Source organism: Suricata suricatta, chromosome 13, assembly GCF_006229205.1.
Source record: "Suricata suricatta isolate VVHF042 chromosome 13, meerkat_22Aug2017_6uvM2_HiC, whole genome shotgun sequence".
Classification (NCBI taxonomy): Eukaryota; Metazoa; Chordata; class Mammalia; order Carnivora; family Herpestidae; genus Suricata; species Suricata suricatta.
The window spans coordinates 87914080-87934778 of record NC_043712.1 but is presented as its reverse complement, the minus strand read 5'-3'; the positions used below and the strand labels follow the sequence as shown (position 1 = coordinate 87934778).

The 20699-nt window shown below is 51.1% G+C and overlaps 1 protein-coding gene across 6 annotated transcripts in view; it reads left to right on the top strand.

Moving 5' to 3' along the window:
- SECISBP2 (SECIS binding protein 2) overlaps positions 1-20699 on the top strand; it is a 40222-nt gene that overhangs the window by 7012 nt on the left and 12511 nt on the right. For 5 of the 6 annotated variants that reach the window (XM_029919417.1, XM_029919418.1, XM_029919415.1 and 2 more), the window contains 5 exons: positions 2398-2479; positions 3750-3952; positions 5970-6092; positions 7093-7182; positions 8385-8517. In XM_029919417.1, the coding sequence (XP_029775277.1) occupies positions 2398-2479; positions 3750-3952; positions 5970-6092; positions 7093-7182; positions 8385-8517 (631 nt within the window). The remainder of the gene's footprint in view (positions 1-2397; positions 2480-3749; positions 3953-5969; positions 6093-7092; positions 7183-8384; positions 8518-20699) is intronic. The other variant, XM_029919414.1, reaches the window with a different exon arrangement.

The window sequence follows — 20699 nt, the reverse complement described above, 5'->3', positions numbered from 1 at the left end:
AGGAGCTGTCGGGTTTTCCCGGCTTTTTACCCGTGCCTCTCGCTGAGGCGTCTGCGGGCTCCGCAGAACGGTTGCTGGATGTGCGTTTAGCTGGCCCCTTAGTGACTTTAAAATACTCTGTGTTCGACGTCCCGTCTCTCGGTTTTAGTCCCTGCAGGTGGCAGGAAATCCGGGATCAGGTCAGTAGTCCCGAAGATGGCTTGTCACAGATTTCTGCTGCCAGAGGGCGAGAAGGCAAGGAGGAAGGGGCACCAAGGCGGGGGGGACAGCTTCCCCGTCCGCTGCCCCGTGAGCAGAGCAGAGCGTGGAGGCTGCTCGGGTCCCCCACCCGGCTCTGCCCCGCGGCGCTTCCCTGCGGCCCGGCTGTGACAGGGATGGCCGGCCACCTGGGAGACGAGGCTCTCCGCTTGGTGTGGCCCCGGCTGGACGTGTGCAGTAGGCGAGCGTGCGGGGCTCCCCGTGTGCTCCTTGCGTGTCCAGGCCCATGAGCGGGTAGGGCTGGCATTCTGTCCGGGTCACCAGCTCCTCGTGAGCACTGCAGGTTCGCACACGCAGTGGCCATGCCTGCTGTGTCAGGACGTTTACACGCTCGCTGCCTTGTGATGTGCTCACACTCCTGAACTACACGTGGAGTCTTAAAACGTCTCCTTCTTGAAGAAGCTTTTTCCTTAGTCCTAGTATCTTTAAACACAAGAGGGATACCGAAGTGAACAGGTGACCTCGAACAACACGGGGTATACTCCACTTACCTGTGGGTTTATTTGTGAAACGAGCGCAGTGCTGTGGACACACTTCCTCCTTGTGGTTCTCCAGCTTTCTGCGTCCTAGGAAAGATGTGTGTGCTAACCCTTCATGTGATGGTAGGGCTTCCGGTCAGCGGTCGGCTGTCAGTACTTAAGTTTTTGGGGGGGTCTGGAGTTACATGTGGGCTTCTGACTGGACCCCGGGGGGTCAGCACCCCGTCCCTGTGTCGCCCAAGGTTCAGCTGTAGTTGTCTGAAGTTGTTCTAGAGAGAACCGAGTAAAGTACTTAAATCTTTTTTTAATGGTACATTGGGGGAATTGAAGAATTCCCCTCAGTGAGGTTATGCATACGTAGGGGTTTGTATTGGGTTCTTACTTTATATTTTGCTGGGGTTTTTTTAATACTTGTTATTTTTTAGAGAGAGCAGGGAGGGGGCAGAGAGAAAGGGAGGGAGAGGCAGAGAGAGAGAGAGAGAGAGAGAGAGAGAGAGACAGACAGACACCCAAGCAGGCTTCACTCTGTCAGGTGATTTGGGGCTCGAACTCACAAACACACCATGACCTGAGTCAAAATCAAAAGTTGGATACTTAACCAACGAGCCATCCAGGTGCCCATGTTTCAGTTTTTAAAACTTTGGGCATTTTTCCTTGTCCCAAATATTTTTGAAAACCTGTGGCACGGAATCTTTATTGATACGTATAATTTACATGATCGTTCTTGAATTGGTAAGCTACTTCTGGTGTTTCACTGGCATTGGTGAGCCTATAAGTTCTATTTATTAGAAGAACAGGCTGTCTTTAAATAACTTTATTTTTACTAGACTCAGATTTAACGAAATGGCAAAGTGGGAACATTTTTGAAGGCTGTGTGCTGTAGAATTTAATTGAACCCATTGAGGTTTGAAGATCAACTACCTTTTGCCTTGAGCACCAACGGTCTTGTGCTCAGTGGCCCCATGTCACCTACCGCCGTATGTTCCATGTGTGGCCCTTCCTGGCTTTACAGAGGGTGCATGGGTTACAGGAGTGCATTGACTGTCTCTGGACCTTCAGATGGACTTTCTGGAACTTATGGTACATGGGGGCCTGTGACCGCAGGTGATGGGGGCGGGGCGCCTGTGTGCGGGCGTGGGGGTCGTGTCACTCTGGTACCTTGCAAGGGGTGGGGCGCGTGTGCTGTGACCCCCTCTCCGGGTGCACGTGAAAGCAGTGCACGGGCGCGTTTCGCCTGGCAGGGAAGGGGCTCAGCTGCGCTCGGCGGACGGTTTCTCCCACAGGGAGTCAGGCTGGCATCATGCACTTGTTTGTTTACTTATTTATTTGGAATTAAAAATATATTTTTTAAGTTTGTTTACTTTGGGAGATAGTGAGGACACGGTAGGGGGAGGGTGGGGGGAGAGAATCCCAAGCAGGCTCCACGCTGTCCGTGCAGAGCCCACGCGGGGCTCAGACTCACAAACGGCGAGATCATGACCTGAGCCGAAACCAAGAGTAGGACGCTTAAGCAGCTGAGCCACCCTGGCGCCCCACTTACTTGGGATTTTTAATTAGCACGTACTTTACAGATTTTAAGAACGGCAAGGGACGCCATACTGAAAAATGAAGTGACTGCTTTCAGATGGCAGTAGTAGGAAAATGCTGCTTTGCCTTATAGGGTGCAGGAGCGGCGGGAAGCCTACGCACGGCCGAGTCCCGGGCCGCCGGGTCCGTGGCCGGGCCCCCCTCGTGCGCCAGAGGTAAGAGCGGCAGGGCCTCCGTCTGCGGGGCCGCGGGGGGCGGGGGCGGGGAGGCAGAGGTGAGCCCTGGGCCGTGTGCGCGCACAGGGCAGCAAGGCCGGAGCAGAGAGTTCTAGAGAAGTGTGTGCAGCTCCTCCGGTGCAGTGAGGTGTTGTGTGGACTCAGGGACAGCCACCTCCTCAAGTGTAGCCTGCCCCAGTGGACCTCAGTTTCGGGCTTCAGGACCCTCAGACCCTGTAGTAAGCCGCGGAGGCTCCTGTTCGCCTGCGTGACTGCAGCCCCGATCTGCAGCGTTCGTAGCTAGTACTCATTACCTTACGGTAACCCCGGGAGGCCCGTTCCCTGTGAACGTCGCACATTCTGGTGAGAAAGGACGTTCTCAAGACGAAAACCGCAGAGCGAGGAGAGCAGCCTCGACTTACACTTCTGCAGCTCTCCGAGCACTGGCTCCCCGCAGCCTCCTGGAGGCCCAGCCGCGGCCCGGGGGTGGTGGTGCAGGGAGGGGCAGGGGGGGCCTGTATGTCAGGGAGTCCCTTCTGGCCCCGTGGACCCTGCTGGGGTCTTGGGAGCCCCAGACACACCGAGAGCTGTTGGCCTGTCCCTGAAGTGGCATTCACCGAGAGTTCAGTAGTTCTGCCTTTAATTTGTCTAAGTAGCTTGTCCTAACAGAGGAGGTTTTTACAGAATTATTCTAGGTGTATACACAAGTGTGTTTTCTTCTGCGTTCTCACATTTGGTATGTGCGTGGTTCAGTAACAGCCTTCACTTCAGCGGTGACTCGAATCTGTGCGGCTCTGTCTGGCGTCCTGGGGGAAGCCAGGGCCTGCCCGGGGCCCGTGGTGTCCCCAGAGAGTCTCACGGGCACCAAGGAGTGGTGCTGCGCATTAGCCCAAGGCAGGCTCGAGCCGTGAGCTTTGATTTGTGCTGATAAAGGTACATATCAAGGTTAGGGCCAGATTTTCATCTTTGCCTCATTGATTCTGTGCATTTACTATGTGGACGTAACTGTGGATTGTTGTTTTTTAACCCAAACTGTAGTTCGTATACCCACCACACCCCCGAGGTAGAAATCCGCTTAACTTGTGAGCATGAAGCCTCACAAGTGAATTCAGCACACACACTCCAGGAAGAAAGCTTAGTGAGCACGGTTGTCTCCAAAAGAAGCTGTAGAGCTCCGGCCCGAGTGTCATTCTGCCGAGTCGTTGCCTCACGTGATACGTGTTTGCGGTTTCTAAGTGTTCTTACAACACTTCTGGTTGTCTTTGAGCAGAGTTATCTTGGACACCAATGGGTTATGTTGTTCGGCAGACATTATCTACAGAACGGCCACCGACCCCTAAAAACGTTACTTCCACGATAAACCTAAAGACGGTGGCTTCATCAGCAGACCCCAAAAGTGCTAGTATGTCACCCTCTGAAGTTTTCTCTTCCGACGCTTCCTGCAGAGAGAAACCCGTCTACCCGACTAAAAAGGTATGTGTCCCGCTTGGGTTATGTTGGTCTGCTCCGCCACTGACCGGAGAGTCTTTTCATGTCTTCCCAGCCCCTAGCGGAGTGTCCCACTCTGTGCCGTAGTCCCCGTCTGGTTCGGTCCCACGTGCAGCCTGGGAGAAACTCGAACCCCAGTCCGGGAACGCGAGCGGGAGCTTGTAGGGGGAGGGGCCCTGTCCGTTCCAGACCCGCGGTCGCGGCGTCTGTGAGCAGGCGTGAAGCCTGACGGAGAGGCGTTGGTGGAAGCTCGTCCTCTGGTGTCTGAGGTCCTGTCTTTTCCTCCCCTCGTTCTTCGTCTGTCGAATTCCAGCTGCTCTGAGCAGCTAGGGCAGTGACAGCAAACCGTCGAGTTCCACGCTTTGTGATCAGCTCTGTGTCACGGAGTCTGGGTTAACTCAGCTTTCTTGATGTAAGAGAGCGTTTCAGAATCCGTTTTTCCCTTTCCCTTCAAGTGATTTGGAGCTGTCATTTCTATTGGTCTCTTCACTTCTTGACCAGACTTTGTTATGGGTCTAGATTTTGTTCTTGATTTTTGTCGTGTTTTGATAACACCGTTTCAGATGGTAATTGGCTGTATTTGTTTAGTGCGATGATGGCCCGTCTTTTTGAGCACGAGGATACTGTCTGATATCCCGGGTGTCACCGTCCCTCGCAAAAGGGAGCCGTGCAGTGATGGTAGTTTGACGGAGGGAAGGGGTGCTGGCGACAGGCACGGGGAGGTCAGGCTTTGTGAACCGTGGCCGGGACCCCGCCTCCCCTCGGCTGCCCGAGCCAGTGTTCCTGGGGCACGGTTAAGTTCTTAGCGTGGGAGGTTTTGATTTTCTAGTCTTTCTAAACACTGGTTTTTAATTGTAGGTGTAAGGAAAGTTTGTTTCAGAAAAGTTCTAAGATAAAGATGAGAACATTGGAGTTGCTTGTGGTCTGAGAACCCAGAGCACCTCATCTCGTGTGTAATGGGGACAAGGTCACGGTGGGTTTTCCCCCTAATCTCTGTGCTGTGGATTTTTACTACCAAAATAATAGTACATCAGAATGAGATATGGCAAGGACCTGCTTGTGAACAAGGTCCTCGCCGCCCCCCCCCCCTGCAGCCCCCTCAGGGAACCCTGTGTTAACCTGGGGTGTATCCTACCTCACGCTCCCTAAAGTGTCAACAAATAGAGATTTTTTGTTTTGCTTTTTGTTTTCTTTTTTTAGACAAAAATGAGTTTATTCTGTACATGCCATCCTTCAGAGTTGCCTTGTCACTTAGTAAGATTCTGCAGGCAGCTCCTGTAGGTCAGTGGGAAAAAGTTCTTCCTGGTCCCGCTGGGGATGAAGCAGGGCCCCAGACGCTGCCTGAGCCCCGCTCTCTCAGCGCCTCCACTGACAGCCCCGCACTGTGCATCAGGCAGTGGTTCAAGCCTGGGGGGGGCCGCGGGGGAGGCTCCGAGGAGGCAGGTGGCTCTTGAGCTGGAGTGAGGGCGCAAGTGCAAAGGCCCTGAGGCCAAGGTGCATTTGACCTGATTGAAGAAAGGCCAGAGGGCTGAGGGAGAGTGGGAGCAGTGGGGTCACAGCAGGTGTGGGGCGGGCCCAGGTGGCTGTCCCATCTGAAGACCCCACGACGCTTCCGATGTGCAGTTTGGAGATCACTGGGCTGTGGTGCCAGAAGGGGCACACAGGGTTTGAAAAGACTTCGAGTCGGTATTAGAGACGATCTCTGGCTCAAAAGTAGGTTGTGTCCACATCTACCAGTTTGGGAATAATTGGACGTGACAGCTATTCCAACAGACTTGGTTTCCCTGATTACTCTGCTGGGGGCGCCTGGGTGGCCCAGTCGACTAAGCGATTGGTCTGCTGCACACAGGCTCTCCGGAAAACGGGGAGTGAGCAGCCAGACTCGGAGCAGAGTCGCCACGTGGTTGCACAGCCTCATTTCTCAAGTTTGCTCTGACTCACGGAAGTAAGCACTCTACCGAATGCCATAAAACCCATGATTTTTTGCTGTTTTTTGTTCTAGTCCAAAGCGTCACAAGGTGGTGATCCTGAGCAAAATGAAGCCTCAAGAAAGCATAAGAAAAAGAAAGAAAAGCCTAAATCAAAATATGAAGTGTTGACCGTCCAAGAGCCACCAAGGATTGAAGTACATTTCACATTTATGTTTATTGCTCACCTTGTACGATGTAAAATCGGGCCTGTCGTAATAGAAATGTGGGTTCCACACTGGCTTCTGAAGGGAAAGTCTCCAGTAGTTACTTTAATAATCTGCCCAGGGGTACAGAAAATAGCCATCCCCCATCTCCTCCACTGTGGCGGCCCGGCGCGGCCCCCCAGCCACGTTAGAGTGAGTGTGAGAATGGTCTAGACACAGACTTGTGTCCGGATTCACCTTCGGTATCTTGTTCACCCATCTCCCCTTGCTCGGCCTGAAGGCTTTGTCGGGGGCCCCGGCCGCGGGGTACCATGAGCTGCCAGCATTGCTCTGTGAATGGCTTTTCCATGTCCTACACAGAGTCCTGCTGGGTTCCAGCTCAGTCCAGCCTCCGTGGCCCGGCTCTTGGCCTGGCAGTAGTATGTCTCAGCGCTGCTGCCTGGCCTCCAGCTCAGGGCCCAACCTGACACTTTCCTGCCCCCCCAGGGGGCTCCCAGGTTCCCCAGAGCATTCCCTCAAGGAGCTGGGGTCTTGTGTTGGAAGACCCACGACCCTGGCAGAGCATCGGTTTGTGCCAACAAGGAATTCACGTTTCCCACCCGAGGTGCTCACAGAAGCACTCAAGATGGTTTTAAAAGACGTGACCATCGTCTTAGAGGCCCTCCGCCCTGTTTTCTGTTACCTGGCTTGGGGTCCGCACATGTGGCAGGGAGCTCCCGTCCCCTGAGTCTGGCCTGACAGGCTCCCGTACGGCAGCACCCGTGAGGCCTGTGCCCGGGGCTGGGGGCCTCGTGTCCTCTTCGGGGCGCGGGATTACGGCTGCGCACCTCACGTCTGTTCTGAGAGTCCGGCGGTTTGGGGGCTGGTGTAGTTGCTTGTGAGACCTCGTGTGGGAGCTGTCACAGAAGAACACGAGCGAGGGAGGGCTTGCACGCACGCACACCTGCCTCTCGTGATCCGCCAATGGTTAAAGGGCGTGTGGTTTCCTTAGGATGCCGAGGAGTTCCCCAATCTGACGGCGGCGTCTGAGAGAAGAGACCGAGGCACGTGTCCGAGATTTCCATCCAGGCAGCAGCCACAGGTAACCGCCCGACTGCACCCGTCCCTGCTCTGGGCTTGACTTGCCTCGCCTGGCTAAACTCTTGAGAACAGCTGGTTTCCAGACTTGGGTATGTGTCAAGGCAGGTGGTTGGTTGTGATTCCTTCCTCCAGCGGAGACTCGATCCAGCATGTTGAAATAAACGTGCTCTAAGCTCAGACATTTCCTCATCTTTATCACGAGACTGTTGTTCCGACTGCCACTGCTGCATCAGAAAGGGGGGACGCAGACTGCTGAGGACACTTGGACTTTAAGGGAGTAAGTGGACTCCGTTTATTCGGGAAACAGGAATCCCTTTGTGAGGCAGCAGTGTCTGATGGAGCAAAACTGAGGGAGCCTCCAAGAGCCGTACGAGGCAAAGAGCTGGCTTCTGAGTCCCCACCCCGCCATGGATTCGCCACCCAGGTGGACAGCTTGCACTTGGCCTGTTCTTCTCCCGTCCCCAGCATCTTCATTGTCCTATAGCCTTTTGAGGTGGGGTCATGACTTACACATTTTTGGGAAGTAAAATTCTCAGCCCGTGTGCAGAGTAACGGGATTCCTGGGTTACAATTGGGTCACCTTCCACCCCTGCTGGCGGAGGTCCCTGCGGTGCGTCCGTGTGGCCCTTTGCCCTCGCCCGTTGTGGGCGCTCATCCGGGCAGGATGGCAGGAGTGGGCGTGCACCAGCCTCCCAGACGGGTTCTATGGGCTGCGTGTCTCCCACTCTGTGCCTGACTCTCCTGCTCCCCTGCCGCCTGTGATAGGAATTCCCCCCCCCCGTGGTTTCACGGCATCAGGTGGCTCGCCTGGGCAGCCAGGGCCGGGCCGGGCTACCAGGGAGCCAGTAATGCCGCTCGCTCCGCCGCACACACGGACCTGTGTTGCCAGAGACTTCCTGCCGGTCGTGTGTTTTATCCGTAGGCATGCACACACAGTACTCACAGTGTACCTGTAGGCAGAAACGTTGCTGGTTTAATATAAACCCAGGGCTCTGAAGGAGGAGGAAATAAACAACCATGGTAGTTCTACTGAAAGATAATGTGGGATTGTCTGGGTTTTTCTTTAATTTTTAAATGGTTTTATAGTTGCTGTAAATCAGTTTCATTTTATTTATTTCTTATATGACAGATGACTCATAAACATGAAACGTAGTTTGTAAGAAGTATTATTCTAAATAAACTTTTGGTTTTTTAATTCCTTAGAATACCTCTAAGAGCAGTGGGAAGAAGAGCCAGATTCCGGTGCAGCTGGACTTGGGTGGGGTGCTGGCGGCCTTGGAAAAGCAGCAGCACCGCCAGGGCGCGCGAGCGTCCTCCAGGCCGGCGGTGGTCTCGGGTAAGGCTCTTCCCGCCCCCGCCGCTCTGGGACGGCCTTCTCCTGCAATCAGAGGTGTCTCTGTAGAGCCCAAACCTCCTGGTGCTGGGTGAGGAGGAGACCAGTGGGATGGATCGAGAGTCCAAAATAAACCCATGTCTCTGTGCCCAGTGAACTTGTGAAGAAATGTGTTCAGGAAAAGCACAAGGAGCAGTTGTAAAGATGCTGCTGGGGCCGCGGGACTCCACACGCCACGGAAAGCTGGCTCCTGCTCACCCCACATACGTCATTGTCCTCAGAAGGCGGCAGTGACCGAATAGGAGAACTAAGCCCATAAAATGCTAAGAAGAAGACAAAGGTCGATTTCATGACCTGTAATTAGACAGTGAACAGGACACCAAAAGCACAGGCCACACGAGTAAAGGTAGATCAAGGATCTGGTGCCAGAGGACATTTTTAAGGAAGTGAAAAGATAAGTTACTTGCAGAATCTGAGAAAATATTTGCAAATCATGTATCTGAAAAGGGCTTGATATCCAAAGATCTACAAACTCCTCCCACAACTCAGCAATAAACACCCACTGAAAGCAGGCTGAACAGTTGACTTTGCTCCACAAGATGCTCCACGCATCAGTCGCCGGACAGGTGCGAGCCAGCAGCGCGGCGAGCCTGCTGGCGGGGCTGTAGTCACGTGTGGGAGGTCATAAGTGCTGGTGGGGACTTGGGGCGATGGGGGCTTCTGGGCGTGGGAGGTGCAGAGACTAACTTGGGGAGCAGGCTGGCAGCCCCTCACTGCTAAGTGGACAGTTGTCACGTGCCCGGCAATTCCGCTCCTCTGGGCACCCGGAGGAGTTGAAAGCAGACTTGGACGCTTGCAAGCCCTGTTTGCTGCAGCGTTATTCACGGCAGTTAGAGGTGGGCCCCAGGTGTAGACCGTGCGGTGGCTGCTGCTCAGCCCTGACCAGGAAGGGGCCGCTGCCGCCTGCTCCGGCGTGGGGGAGCGTGCAGACGTGATGCAGCTGAAACCAGCCAGCCCCACAAGGGCACACAGTGCGGGAAGCGTCCTGAATAAACAGATTCACAGAAAGTGGATAGAGGATCCTGGGAGTTGAGGGGGATGGGGACCTAATGTTCTGTGGGGACAGACTTTCAGTGGGGGCATGAAAACCTTGGGGAGTAGACAGTGGTGATGGTCATACAACTCCGTGCATGTAATTGATGGCCCAGAACTGTGTGTTTAGGAATGGTTCAGAAAACTAGATTTTTGTAAGTTCCTGAACAGTGATGACTTAGAAGTGACAGCTAAGTCTTGGAACATTCAGATGCCCAGGAGCCTGAAATATCTACTCTCTGGCCTTTTAAAGCACAGGTTGGTGACCCTGACCTGTCCCCACATCATGTTGTTGTTGTATTTCCAAGTCACAGATCTTGGTTGATGTTGCTTCTCCATGTGGGAGTGTGCGCGGCGTCAGGTAGAGTTCAGTCTCCATTTATGGGTCATTTCCTCTTCGGAGGAGAAGCGTGCATACAGCGAGGCGCACACATCCTGGGTGGGCTCTTTGCAGAATTGCGGCACGTGCGGACCTGTGGGACCCAGACTCCCATCAGCACCCTCGGGAGCTCCCTCCCGCCCTGCCCGGGGTGCCCCCCATGCAACTCTCGTTGGCCGCACGATCGTCGGTCGTGTCTGAGCGCTTCACGTGAAGGGACTCTACGGTACACGCTCCTTCGCTCACCAGGGCGTTTTCGAGACTCCTGCACGTTGTCATGTGTGTCTGTAGTTCCTTTCTGTTTTTATTCAGGTGACATTCGAGGAACACAGAACTGCGCCGTTTGAGGCGCACAGTTCAGTGGCATGGAGTTCTTCCGCAGTGTTGTTAGCCATCGTCTCTCTGGCCCCGCGTTTCCGTCGTGCCAGAGGGTCACCCCTACCCTCTGAGCCGCACGTTCCCTAGCCCCTGGCAGCCACAGCGGGCGTTTTCTGCGTGGCCTGCCTGACGTGACGTGTTGTGTCGGTGGACGGGGCTGTCGTGTGCCCTTGGAGGCAGTCCGCGCTCACGTAGCGAACCGCATCGGGTGTTGGTGCGTGGCTCCACCAGCATTCGATGGCTCTCCCGGCTGAGTCGCGGCCCATGGCCACCGTCATACCCGCTCGTCCCGCTCACCCTTCGACGGGCAGGCCGGGGTGCCACCTCTTGGCTGTTGGGAATGAGACCTGTGTCACGTCCAGGTACCAGTATCTGAGTGTCTGGTTTCGATTCTCTTGGGAGTGGAACTGCTGGGCCACGTGGTAGGGAGTTACGTAGTCTATAACCGTGCCAGACCGTCCGCATACTGCCTGTGTGCTGTCCGACACCCACTGGTGGGTCCCCGTCCTCCCCGACACTTGGTCACGTTGATCTTCATTTCAGCCATTCCTGAGGAGGTGGGGGTGCAGGGGGCATATTTTTGAAGCTGAAAACTGGAAATGCTGTTTCTCCTGTGGATGATTTTTATACGGGCTGCTGAGTGGTACGTAGTGAGCAGTTTCTAAATCGCATTCTCGTGGCTTCGGCCCGAGGAAGGTTACGTGACAGTTTCATGGTGATGGTGACATTTACTAGAAGCCCGGCATCAACCCCACGAGGCCTGAACGCAGCGGATTCAGCTGCAGCACAGTGGTTGAGGCACCGGCAGGCAGCGCGGCCCCCACCCAGCGTCCCTCACGCTGCGTCTCCAGGGCCACCTGCAGTGGCACTGGCGGGGACTCCGGGCACGGCCCAGAGCAGGTGTCAGGTGCGCAGAGATCACTGGGGGTGGCGTCGGGGGTGGGGAAGGGGTGCTCTTAACAAGCACGCAGTAGGATTTTTTTGTTTGGTCTTGTTTTTTACTTTTTACTGTGGAAGATAACGAAAAGTGTAGAGCAGGCGTGTATAATTTTCAGAGTATGTGTCTTTCACCTCCTTAATTGTTTATTATTAGGTATTTTAATATTTTTGGTGCAATTGTAAACGGGACTATTTTCTTAATTTCTCTTCTGTTTCATTTTTAGTCACTAGAAATGCAACAAATTTTTGTACATTGATTTTGTATTGTGACTTTACTGAATTCACTGATCAGATCTAGTAGTTTTGGTGGAGTCTTTAGAGTTTTCTATATCTAGCATTGTTATCTGCAAATAGTGAAATTTTGACTTGTTCCTTACCACTTTGGAAGTCTTCTGTTTCCTTCTGTTTGATTCTGTGCCTAGGACTTGTGGTGAATAAAAGCGGAGAGAGCGGACATCCCTGTCTCATTCCTGACCTTAGGGGCAGGCTCACAGGTTGTCCCCGTTGAGGATGTTTTAGCTGTGGGTTTTTCATACATGCCCTTTATCATGTTGAAGTATGTCTCCTGTAGATCTGGTTTGTTGAGGGTTTTTATCATGAATGGTGGTTGTAGTGTGTCAGATGCTTTTTCTGCACCCATTGAAATGGTCATAATGGTTCTTACCCTTTTCCTTGTTGATGCGATGTAGCATATTGAGCCCCACTGACACCAAAATCCCACTTGATGGTGGTGAATGATTTTTTTAATGTATAGTTGAATTTAGTTTGTTAATATTTTCTTGAGGATTTTTGCATTTATGTTCCTTATAGATAAAGGCTTATGGTTTTCTTTTATTGTAGTTGTCTTTAAGGTTTTGGTATTGGGGTAATGCTGGCCTCGTGGAGTGAATTTCCTCCTCCTCTTATTTTTTGGAATAGTTTAAAAAGAATAGGTATTAACTCTTCTCTGAATGCTTGGTAGAATTCACCCGTGAGGCCATCTGGTCCTGGACTTTGGTTTATTGAGACTTTTCTGACTACTGATGCAGTTTCCTTGCTGGTAATTGGTGTGCTCAAATTTGGTATTTCAGTTTAGGGAGGTCCTATGTTGGTAGGAATTTAAACATTTCTTCCCGGTTGTCCAGTTTGTTGGCATTTAATTTTTCATAATATTCTTATATGATCCTTTGTGTTTCTGTGGTTTTGATTATTTCTCCTTTTTCATTTCTGATTTTGTTGATTTCAGTCCTCTTTTTTTTTTATTTTTTTCCTTCCAACAGTCCAAAAGTATATTAGTTTGATTGATCTTTTCAAAGAATCAGCTCTTGGTTTCATTGATCTGTTCTTTTTTCCTTATGTTTCCATGTCATTTATTTCTCCTGTGATCTTTAAGATTACTTTCCTTCTACTGGGTTGGGGGTTTGTTTGTTCTTTTTCTACCTCCTTTAGGTGTAAAGTTAGGTTGTTTATCTGAGACTTGCCTTGTTTCTTGAGGTAGGCCTGTATCGCTGTAAACTTTTTTTGGAACCGCTTCTGCTGCATCCCAAAGGATTTGGACTGTTGTGTCTTCACTTTCATTTGTTTCCATGTATTATTTGATTTCTTAGTTGACCCAGTCATTATTTAGTGGCATGTTGTTTAACCTCCATTTACTTTTGGCCTTTCAAAATTTTTCTTTGTGGTTCATTTCTGGTTTCATAGTGCTGTGGTTGGAAAAGATGCACGGTATGAGTTCTCTCTTTTTGAATTTGTTGAGACTGGTTTTGTGACCTAGTAAGTGATCTATTCTGGAGAATGTTCCATGTGCACTTTGAAAAGCATGTACGCTCTGCTGTTTTATGATGAAATGGATCCATCTGGTCCAGTGTGTCACTCAGAGCCATTGTTTCCTTGTTGATTTGCTGCTTGGATGACCATTCCCCACCGTTAACATACTACTATTGATTACTTCCTTGATGGGTGTTGTTACTGGCTGCTGTGTGTCTGGGTGCATAAATATTTACAGTTGTCTTGCTGGATTGCCCCCTTTATGAGTGCATGTTGTCCTTCTTTGTTTCTTGTTTTAGTCTTTGTGTTAAAGTTTATTTTGTCTGTTAAGAATTGCTACCTGGCTTTCTTTTCATTTCCATTTGCATGAGAAATATCTGACATCCTTTTCTTTCTTTCTTTTTTCTTTTTTTTTTTGCAAAAGCAGGGGCTTTGTTACGAATGTAGGCCCAGCCAGCCTAAACTCGGGCTCACAGACAACAACACACCGATCCACGTGGAGCGAGCCCCGAACATGGCAGGGCCTTTTATGAGTTTGGGAAGGGGGAGTTACAGGAAATTGTGACACAGGTACAGGGGTCCAGTCATTATAGCATCACATCATTGACAGTAACTTTAACCAATTACAGAGTGGGCCCAGGACCCTCATGTAGGGTGTGACTAGCCTTAGCCTCCATCTTTAGGCCCGCCCCCAGAAATGTGAATGGTGTTAGCTGGCCTTCAAGGTCAGAGGGGAAACTTGAATCAGACCTGTATCCTTACATTCCCCCCTCTGTCTTGTAACTGACCCACTCCTGGGCCAGCTATGTTACTATTGTTCTGGTTTAAGGCTACATGCTCTTAAGACCATTAACAGAATAGCATTTACCTGCTCTTTGACAAATGCTATGATTTTAAGTATACCAATTTTGGTTTTGGCTCCTCATTTTTCTCCTCTCTCGTGGTGGCCGTGAACCACAGCTAGACTATCCTGTACAATTCCTGAGCTGTTGGCATAGAAGTAACATTGTTCCTCTAAAGCCTTGCGTAGCCCTCCTTGGTGTAAGGGGAATTTCAACCCTATAAAGGGCAAAGGGAAGGAGAGTTTAGCCAATTTCTACCAGTCTTCATGGTTAATTTGGTAAGGGTCTCTTTTAGGGTTTCTAATATCTGGTGCTGCCTGGTTTACAAAAGTAAGAATGACAGCCAGTTTCTTCAGGATCCTTGGGCGTATAAGTGCAATACGCCTTTATGATTTTGTATTACTATCCTTAGCCAAATTGGCGGGCCGTCTAGTGGCCACTCAAAGACCCCCCATTAGAGTCTGGCGGTAGAGGCGTAGGCTCCCCTTAGCTTTTGCCATGTTAAAATCCCATGCCCAGATCAGAGGCAATTAATACCAACAGAACATCCTATCAGGAACTTTTGCTGTTCCCCCAGCTTTCTGGGGCAACATTTGCCAGTCCGATGGGAAAGAGGACAGTTTATTTTACTGGACCGGTGATTCCTCAGGCTTCTGCCATGCTAGACCAGCCAGCTTCTGGGGTGTGGCTGGAGCAGGGCTGGAGATCCCTGGAGTCAAAGTCTTTTTGAAGATCAGTTCAAGCCGATCGACTGGATCTGGATCACCTCACCAGGTTGAGGGTTTTCCTGAGCTGGCCTGCTAAACTCCAGAGAGATAACCTGAAACGTTAACAGGGGCTGAACATTTTGTTTAGTTGCATATCTGTGAATTCCACCTTTTTAACTAAGCAATCAAAGACCTGATAAAGATAAGACCTAAACCTTTTGTCTTCTTGACAAAAGAGAAACCCTTCATTTACATAGTCTTAACAAGAGCAGACCACAGGTCCGGAAAAACTTGGCTTTTGAAAGAGAAAAGCAGAATTTCAACCTTATACCAATATACCTTTAATATTCTATTTATCTTAACCTTACACATAAAATTTCTTTTCAGTGATTTCCCTACAGGAACCTGTGGCAACTTTGCTTTGCCTTTAAACTTTTTCCCTAAGACAAAATTACTTTTACTCTCAACCAAAATGCACTTTTATTTCTTATATCTTTCTTACATATCCTCAGTTTCCTGCAGATAGGGTTGCTTTTCTTATTTTTTTTCCCATCAGTCTAAATTACACTTAGTAGAATTTTAACTCTGAGAAAACTTAGTCTCCAATTGAGGACTTAGTGACCAACTGAAAGATGTTTATACCAGAACTTTTCTTAGATGAAAATTTTATGAACCAATTAAGTACAAAGTAGCTTTTTATCAGTTTCAAATATCCCGTTGTTTTGCCACAAGTCAAAAGCACCAGCATCTACAGACTTCATCCTATGATCTTAAGGATGCGCACCCGTGGAGCTACAGACCCAAACTCGGCAGGCGAGCCGGACCGAGCTGCCCACTCACACTCACATACACACCAGAGGCTGTTACATTCCCTCCCACAGACTTTCCACAGACCAGACCAAAAACAACGACAGTAACAGCTGGACAAACAAGTACAGAAGTGGCCACAAAACAGGTGTTCATAGATTTACTAAACGGCCAACTGACGTCTCGGTGTGGCCCTGGGTGGGAAGTCATGACTCCAGGCTTCCACGTAATTCCCCAGACAAAAGCACATGTGCATTTAGAATTTAGATGATAAACTAGCTCACCTCCGGACGTTCTAACAGGGGACTCTTACAGATTAGGGACGCCATTTTCAGGGTGGCAGAAAAGGCAAGAGTGCCTCCCCAGCTCCCAAAACCTAGCCGTCCCTGGGAGTGCCTTTGCTCTAGCCCCCGAGGCTGGGAGCAGACAATGAGGCATATCACACCCAAGTAGGTGCAGAAAGTGCGGGGGAAGCCAGAAATTTACTGAAGAGCTCCGATACTTTTGGTTTCTCCAGCGGCAGTAAGTTTCTTGGCCGCTAAGATCCTAGAAGAAAACATTTTAACCAGGGTTTGAAGGTTCCATCTTCTGGCCATCCAACGTTGAAGGTCGGCCATTTGTTCCTGCAAAAAAGATCTAGGGGTTTGAAGTAGATTGTCCCATGTTCTCGTCAGAGTCACAACAAAAGTTATATTTAGACAAACAGAGGCACAGAGAGGTATACGCAAGAGTCTCCAACAGAAGCCCTAGAGCCACGGAACTAATCTCTTTTCCAGGTGTAGGCGGGACTGCTGCCGACCCGCCTGACCTTTTGCCTGATCCCCCTTCAGGTGTGTGTGTGCCTCACATAAACCCGCCTGATGTCTCACCTGAATCTTAACCTGTGCATTCTCGGGGTCCCTGCAAGCGCCGCGCGACTTGACCCTCTCTCAAACCTTACACAAACGCGAGTGAGTGCCCTACCCACACCTGTATCTCAGACAGATGCCGCACTTGCCACTTGTATCTCTGCGAATGCAAACAGGTAACGACGCTTTCCCATGGAATTCAAACACTTTGCCTCCCTCCCGAGGAGGACTTACACAAACAAAGCACCCAGAGAAACATACCACACCATAAGCAGATGCACAAAGAGACAGACGCAAGTTGGCTCTATGGCCAAGCCAAGGGCACCCAGCTTTCCCTTGCGCCGCCGGTGCACGACCTGTTCCAGAGGGCCACCAGAATCCTGGCAAGAGGAGACTGACTGACTCCAGCCCCAGTCTCCCCTGCCAGCAGGCCGTTTTCACACCAGAGCCACGGAACCTGCCCTCGCCCGTGTATACTCTGGAGTCCGTCCGACAAGAGGAGACCTGCCCCAGTCTTCCCCTGTGCCTAAAGGGGTCACACTGCTGCCACCAGTGGGGACCCCCTGGACCAAGGGAGTCAAACTCCAACTGCCCCCCCCTTGGCCCCCTGGGCTTCAACAAACGCCGGAGGGCCTGATCCCTCTCCGGACTTTTAATCCTCACTCCTGAATGAACGCTGTTGCAACCAAACCACAAGAGGCTCCGGAGGCTGAATCCCTCCCTGGGTTTGCCTTAGAGCGAACGAAAAAGGGGTGCTGGAGGCTGAATCCCTCTCCGGTCCTCGTCTCCTGGCACCCACGGCCCCGAGCTTTTCCATGGCGCGTCCACCTGGCTCCTTTGGGACCCACGGAGGTCGTTTCGGCCACCTCCTGCCTAGGCCCCGCGCACACAAAGAACCGACCAGACAAACAAGAAAGACTTAAGACACAGACAAGAAATGAGTGCACTCACCCGCCAGCAATTAGGCCCAACGTGTTGGGGTCCCAGGAGCTCTGAGGGGTGGATATCCCGGGAGAGCCCCCATTATGTTGTACCCAGATTTTAATATCGCCCCCCAAAACCAGAGACCGCCAGGGAGGCCAAAGCACGCATGCAAAAGCAAAGGGCTTTAGTTCGAAAGAGGCCCGGCCAGCCTAAACTCGGGCTCACAGACTCCAACAACCCACTGGATCCACGTGGAGCGAGCCCATCCTTTCCTTTCAACCTACCTGTGGCTTTAGGTCTGAAATGAGTCTCTTAGAGGCAGGATTTAAATGTTTTTCTTTTTTTAACTCATTGTGTCATCTTGTGTCTTTTGATTAGAGCATTTAGTCCATTTATGTTAAAGTAATTCTAGATTTGTATTGTCATTTTGTTACTTGTTTTATGGTTGTTTCTGTAGATCTTCTCTTGCTCTCTTCTCTCACGGTATGCTGGCTTCTTTAGTGACACACGTGGAGTGCTTTATTTTCACGTGTGTATGACCGGGGTCTGGTTTGTGGTTGTCGTTACGTTTCTGTGTCCTGTCTTCTAGAGAGAGCAGTCTGCTGAGTTGTTGGTCACATACGTTTGAATCCATTCTAAAGGCATTAAATGTTTACTCCTCTTTTAGGTATATGGTGTCATACTTCACGTCCCTTTATTTTGTGAATCCCTTGACTGATTTTTATAGGTATGCTTAATTTTACTGCTTTTGTGCTTCTTGCCTTTCTTACTTCTGCGTAAGGTCTTTCTTGGACACTTCTTACAGCGATGAAGTCCTCTAACTTTTGTTTGTTTGGGGAATTTCATCTCATTCTATTCCGAATGACAGCCTTGCTGGGTAGAGTATTGTTAGCTGCAAGTTTTTCCTTTCAGCACCTTGACTAGATCATGACACTCCCTTCTGGCTTGCAAAGTTTCTGCTGATGATCTTACGGGATTTCCTTGGTATGTAACTGTTTTCTCCTTTAAAATTCTCCCTTTATCAGTATTTTCTGCTATTTTAATTAGTAGTTTGGCGTGGACCTCCTTGGGTTAATTTTGTGGGGGGGTGGGCTCTCTGTGCTTCCTGGATCTGGATTTTTGTTTCTTTCTCCAGATTTGGGAAGTGTTCAGCTATTATTTCTTTAAATCAATTTTCTGCCCCCCGCCCCGGACCCCTATAATACGAATGTTGTGATACTTCATGGTGTTGCTGAGTTCCTTCCCTTAGTCTTTTTTCATTTTTTATTCTTTTTCTGTCCCCTTTTCAACTTGATTGCTTTTCCTATTCTCCAGGTCACTGATCCGTTCTGCTTCCTCTAATCTATGGTTTATCCCTCGCGTGTGCGCTTTGTTTCAGTTAGTAGGTTCTTCATCTCTGATTCGTTCCTTATTTGTGTTTTCTCTTTGTCGAGGGTCTCACTGAGGTCCTCCACTCTTTTCTCAAGTCTGCTGAGTGTTTTTATTACAATTCCTTTAAATTCTCAGTCAGGGATATTATTTATCTCCATTTCATTTAGCTCTCGCTGTGGTTTTGCCCTGTTCTTTCTTTGGGATACACTCCTCTGTCTCTTATTTTGTCTAATTCTGTTTCCGTGTGTTAGGAAGGTCAGTGTCTCGTCTTGGAAGTCGTGGCCTGGGGAAGAGGCTCTGCAGTGCGCCGTGGTGCAGCGCCCCTGTCCCGTGGGGCCTGGCAGTTCAGGGGCCTCACCTGTGTGTGCTGCGTGTGCCCTACGGTTGTGGCCTAGGCACTGTTTCCTTCAGTCTGCAGTGGCTCTTACGTGCCTGTTCTGGACAGCGTTTGGTCTCCATGGTGGTAGCTGGCCAGTCGGGCCTCCGTGGGCTTGAATCAGACCAAGCACTGGCCCCCAATGTAGCCGCGGGGTGCTTTTCCTGCGTTGTCTCCTCAGAAGCTCATGTGTGTTGGTGGGCGGGTCCTGCAGTCCAGCCAGATGTCCGACCCCTGCCCGCTGCTGGAGCCGCCGTCGGACTGGTATGTGTGGTGAGTGCCCTGTCCTGGGGCAGGCTCACTTTGGAGAGGTGCTGGTCTCTGAGCTGCTTGCTCACCGCCAGGCTCATGGCACTGGTTTGGATGGGCTTGGGCCAAGGGCACATTAGAGGGGGAGATTCAGAGGAGAGCTCCGAGGTGGGTTCGGTGCCAGCAAGGTCCCTGCTGGTCCACTGCCGCCGGGGACCTGCGGTGCACAAGGAAAACTCCCAGAGGTGGGCCGGACGGATGGGGTGGGTCTGCAGAAGAGCATGGGAGCGGGGGGCACAGCGCTAGCGAGGTCTGGTCCATCGTAGGAGGGGGCCTGCAGCTGCCCCACAAATCTGCCGAGGCCAAGGTGGGGGGGAGGGGCAGGTCCTCAAAAGAGTACAGGACACAGTGGAAGCTATTACCAAGCAAGGTGGAGACTGTTCACTCTGTGCTGGTTCCCACAGGTTTTTGGGTCTGGGCTGGGGAGTGGTGGAGGGAGATGGCACCTGCGAGCTCTTTTGTTCTGGAATCTTCCAGGGATCTCTGGCTTCCAGTGCATGCTGTGAGATCAGTAATCCATCTTCATGAACACCCCAGGCCCATCATCAGCCTGCTGCTTCTGGGCTGTACGTCCACAAGGCTGCTATGCTGTCTGTTACGGGTGGGTCTCCGTGTCCTGTCACCCTCCAGTTCTGCCGGCGCAGAGCTACTGAGTCCCAACGTGTCTGGGGGTAAGCTCCGCTGGACTGAGGAAGAGCTCTCAATGGAGACCCGTCTGGTTTTCACAGACAAATGGTGATCTCTCTTCCCATGTGGGTTCTGGGGGTCTGCCCAGGGGTTTCCTCTTCGCCGCTCCCTGCACCTGGTCCTGTGGGCCCATCGGCTCTAGGCCGTGTCTCCGCCCTTCCTACCATCTTTGATGTGGCTGCTTCTCTACGTTTGGCTGTGGAGTCAGTTCTGCCTGTCTCAAGTTTTTTTCTGGGCTCTGGACACCTGTGTTGGGGGTGCCTAGGTGTAAATTGTACACTCATGTGGGGGCTGTCTAAGTGTAATATGTACACCCATGTGGGGTTGTCTAGGTGTAATATGGACACCCGTGTGGGGGCTGTCTAGGTGTAATATGCACACCGTGTGGGGGCTGTCTAGGTGTAATATGCACACTGTGTGGGGTTGTCTAGGTGTAATATGCACACCCGTGTGGGGTTGTCTAGGTATAATATGCACACCCGTGTGGGGGCTGTCTAGGTGTAATATGCACACCGTGTGGGGTTGTCTAGGTGTAATATGTACACCCGTGTGGGGTTGTCTAGGTGTAATATGCACACCCGTGTGGGGGCTGTCTAGGTGTAATATGCACACCGTGTGGGGGCTGTCTAGGTGTAATATGCACACCCATGTGAGGGTTGTCTAGGTGTAATATGCACACCCATGTGGGGGTTGTCTAAGTGTAATATGTACACCGTGTGGGGGTTGTCTAGATGTAATATATACACCATGTGAGGGCTGTCTAGGTGTAATATGCACACC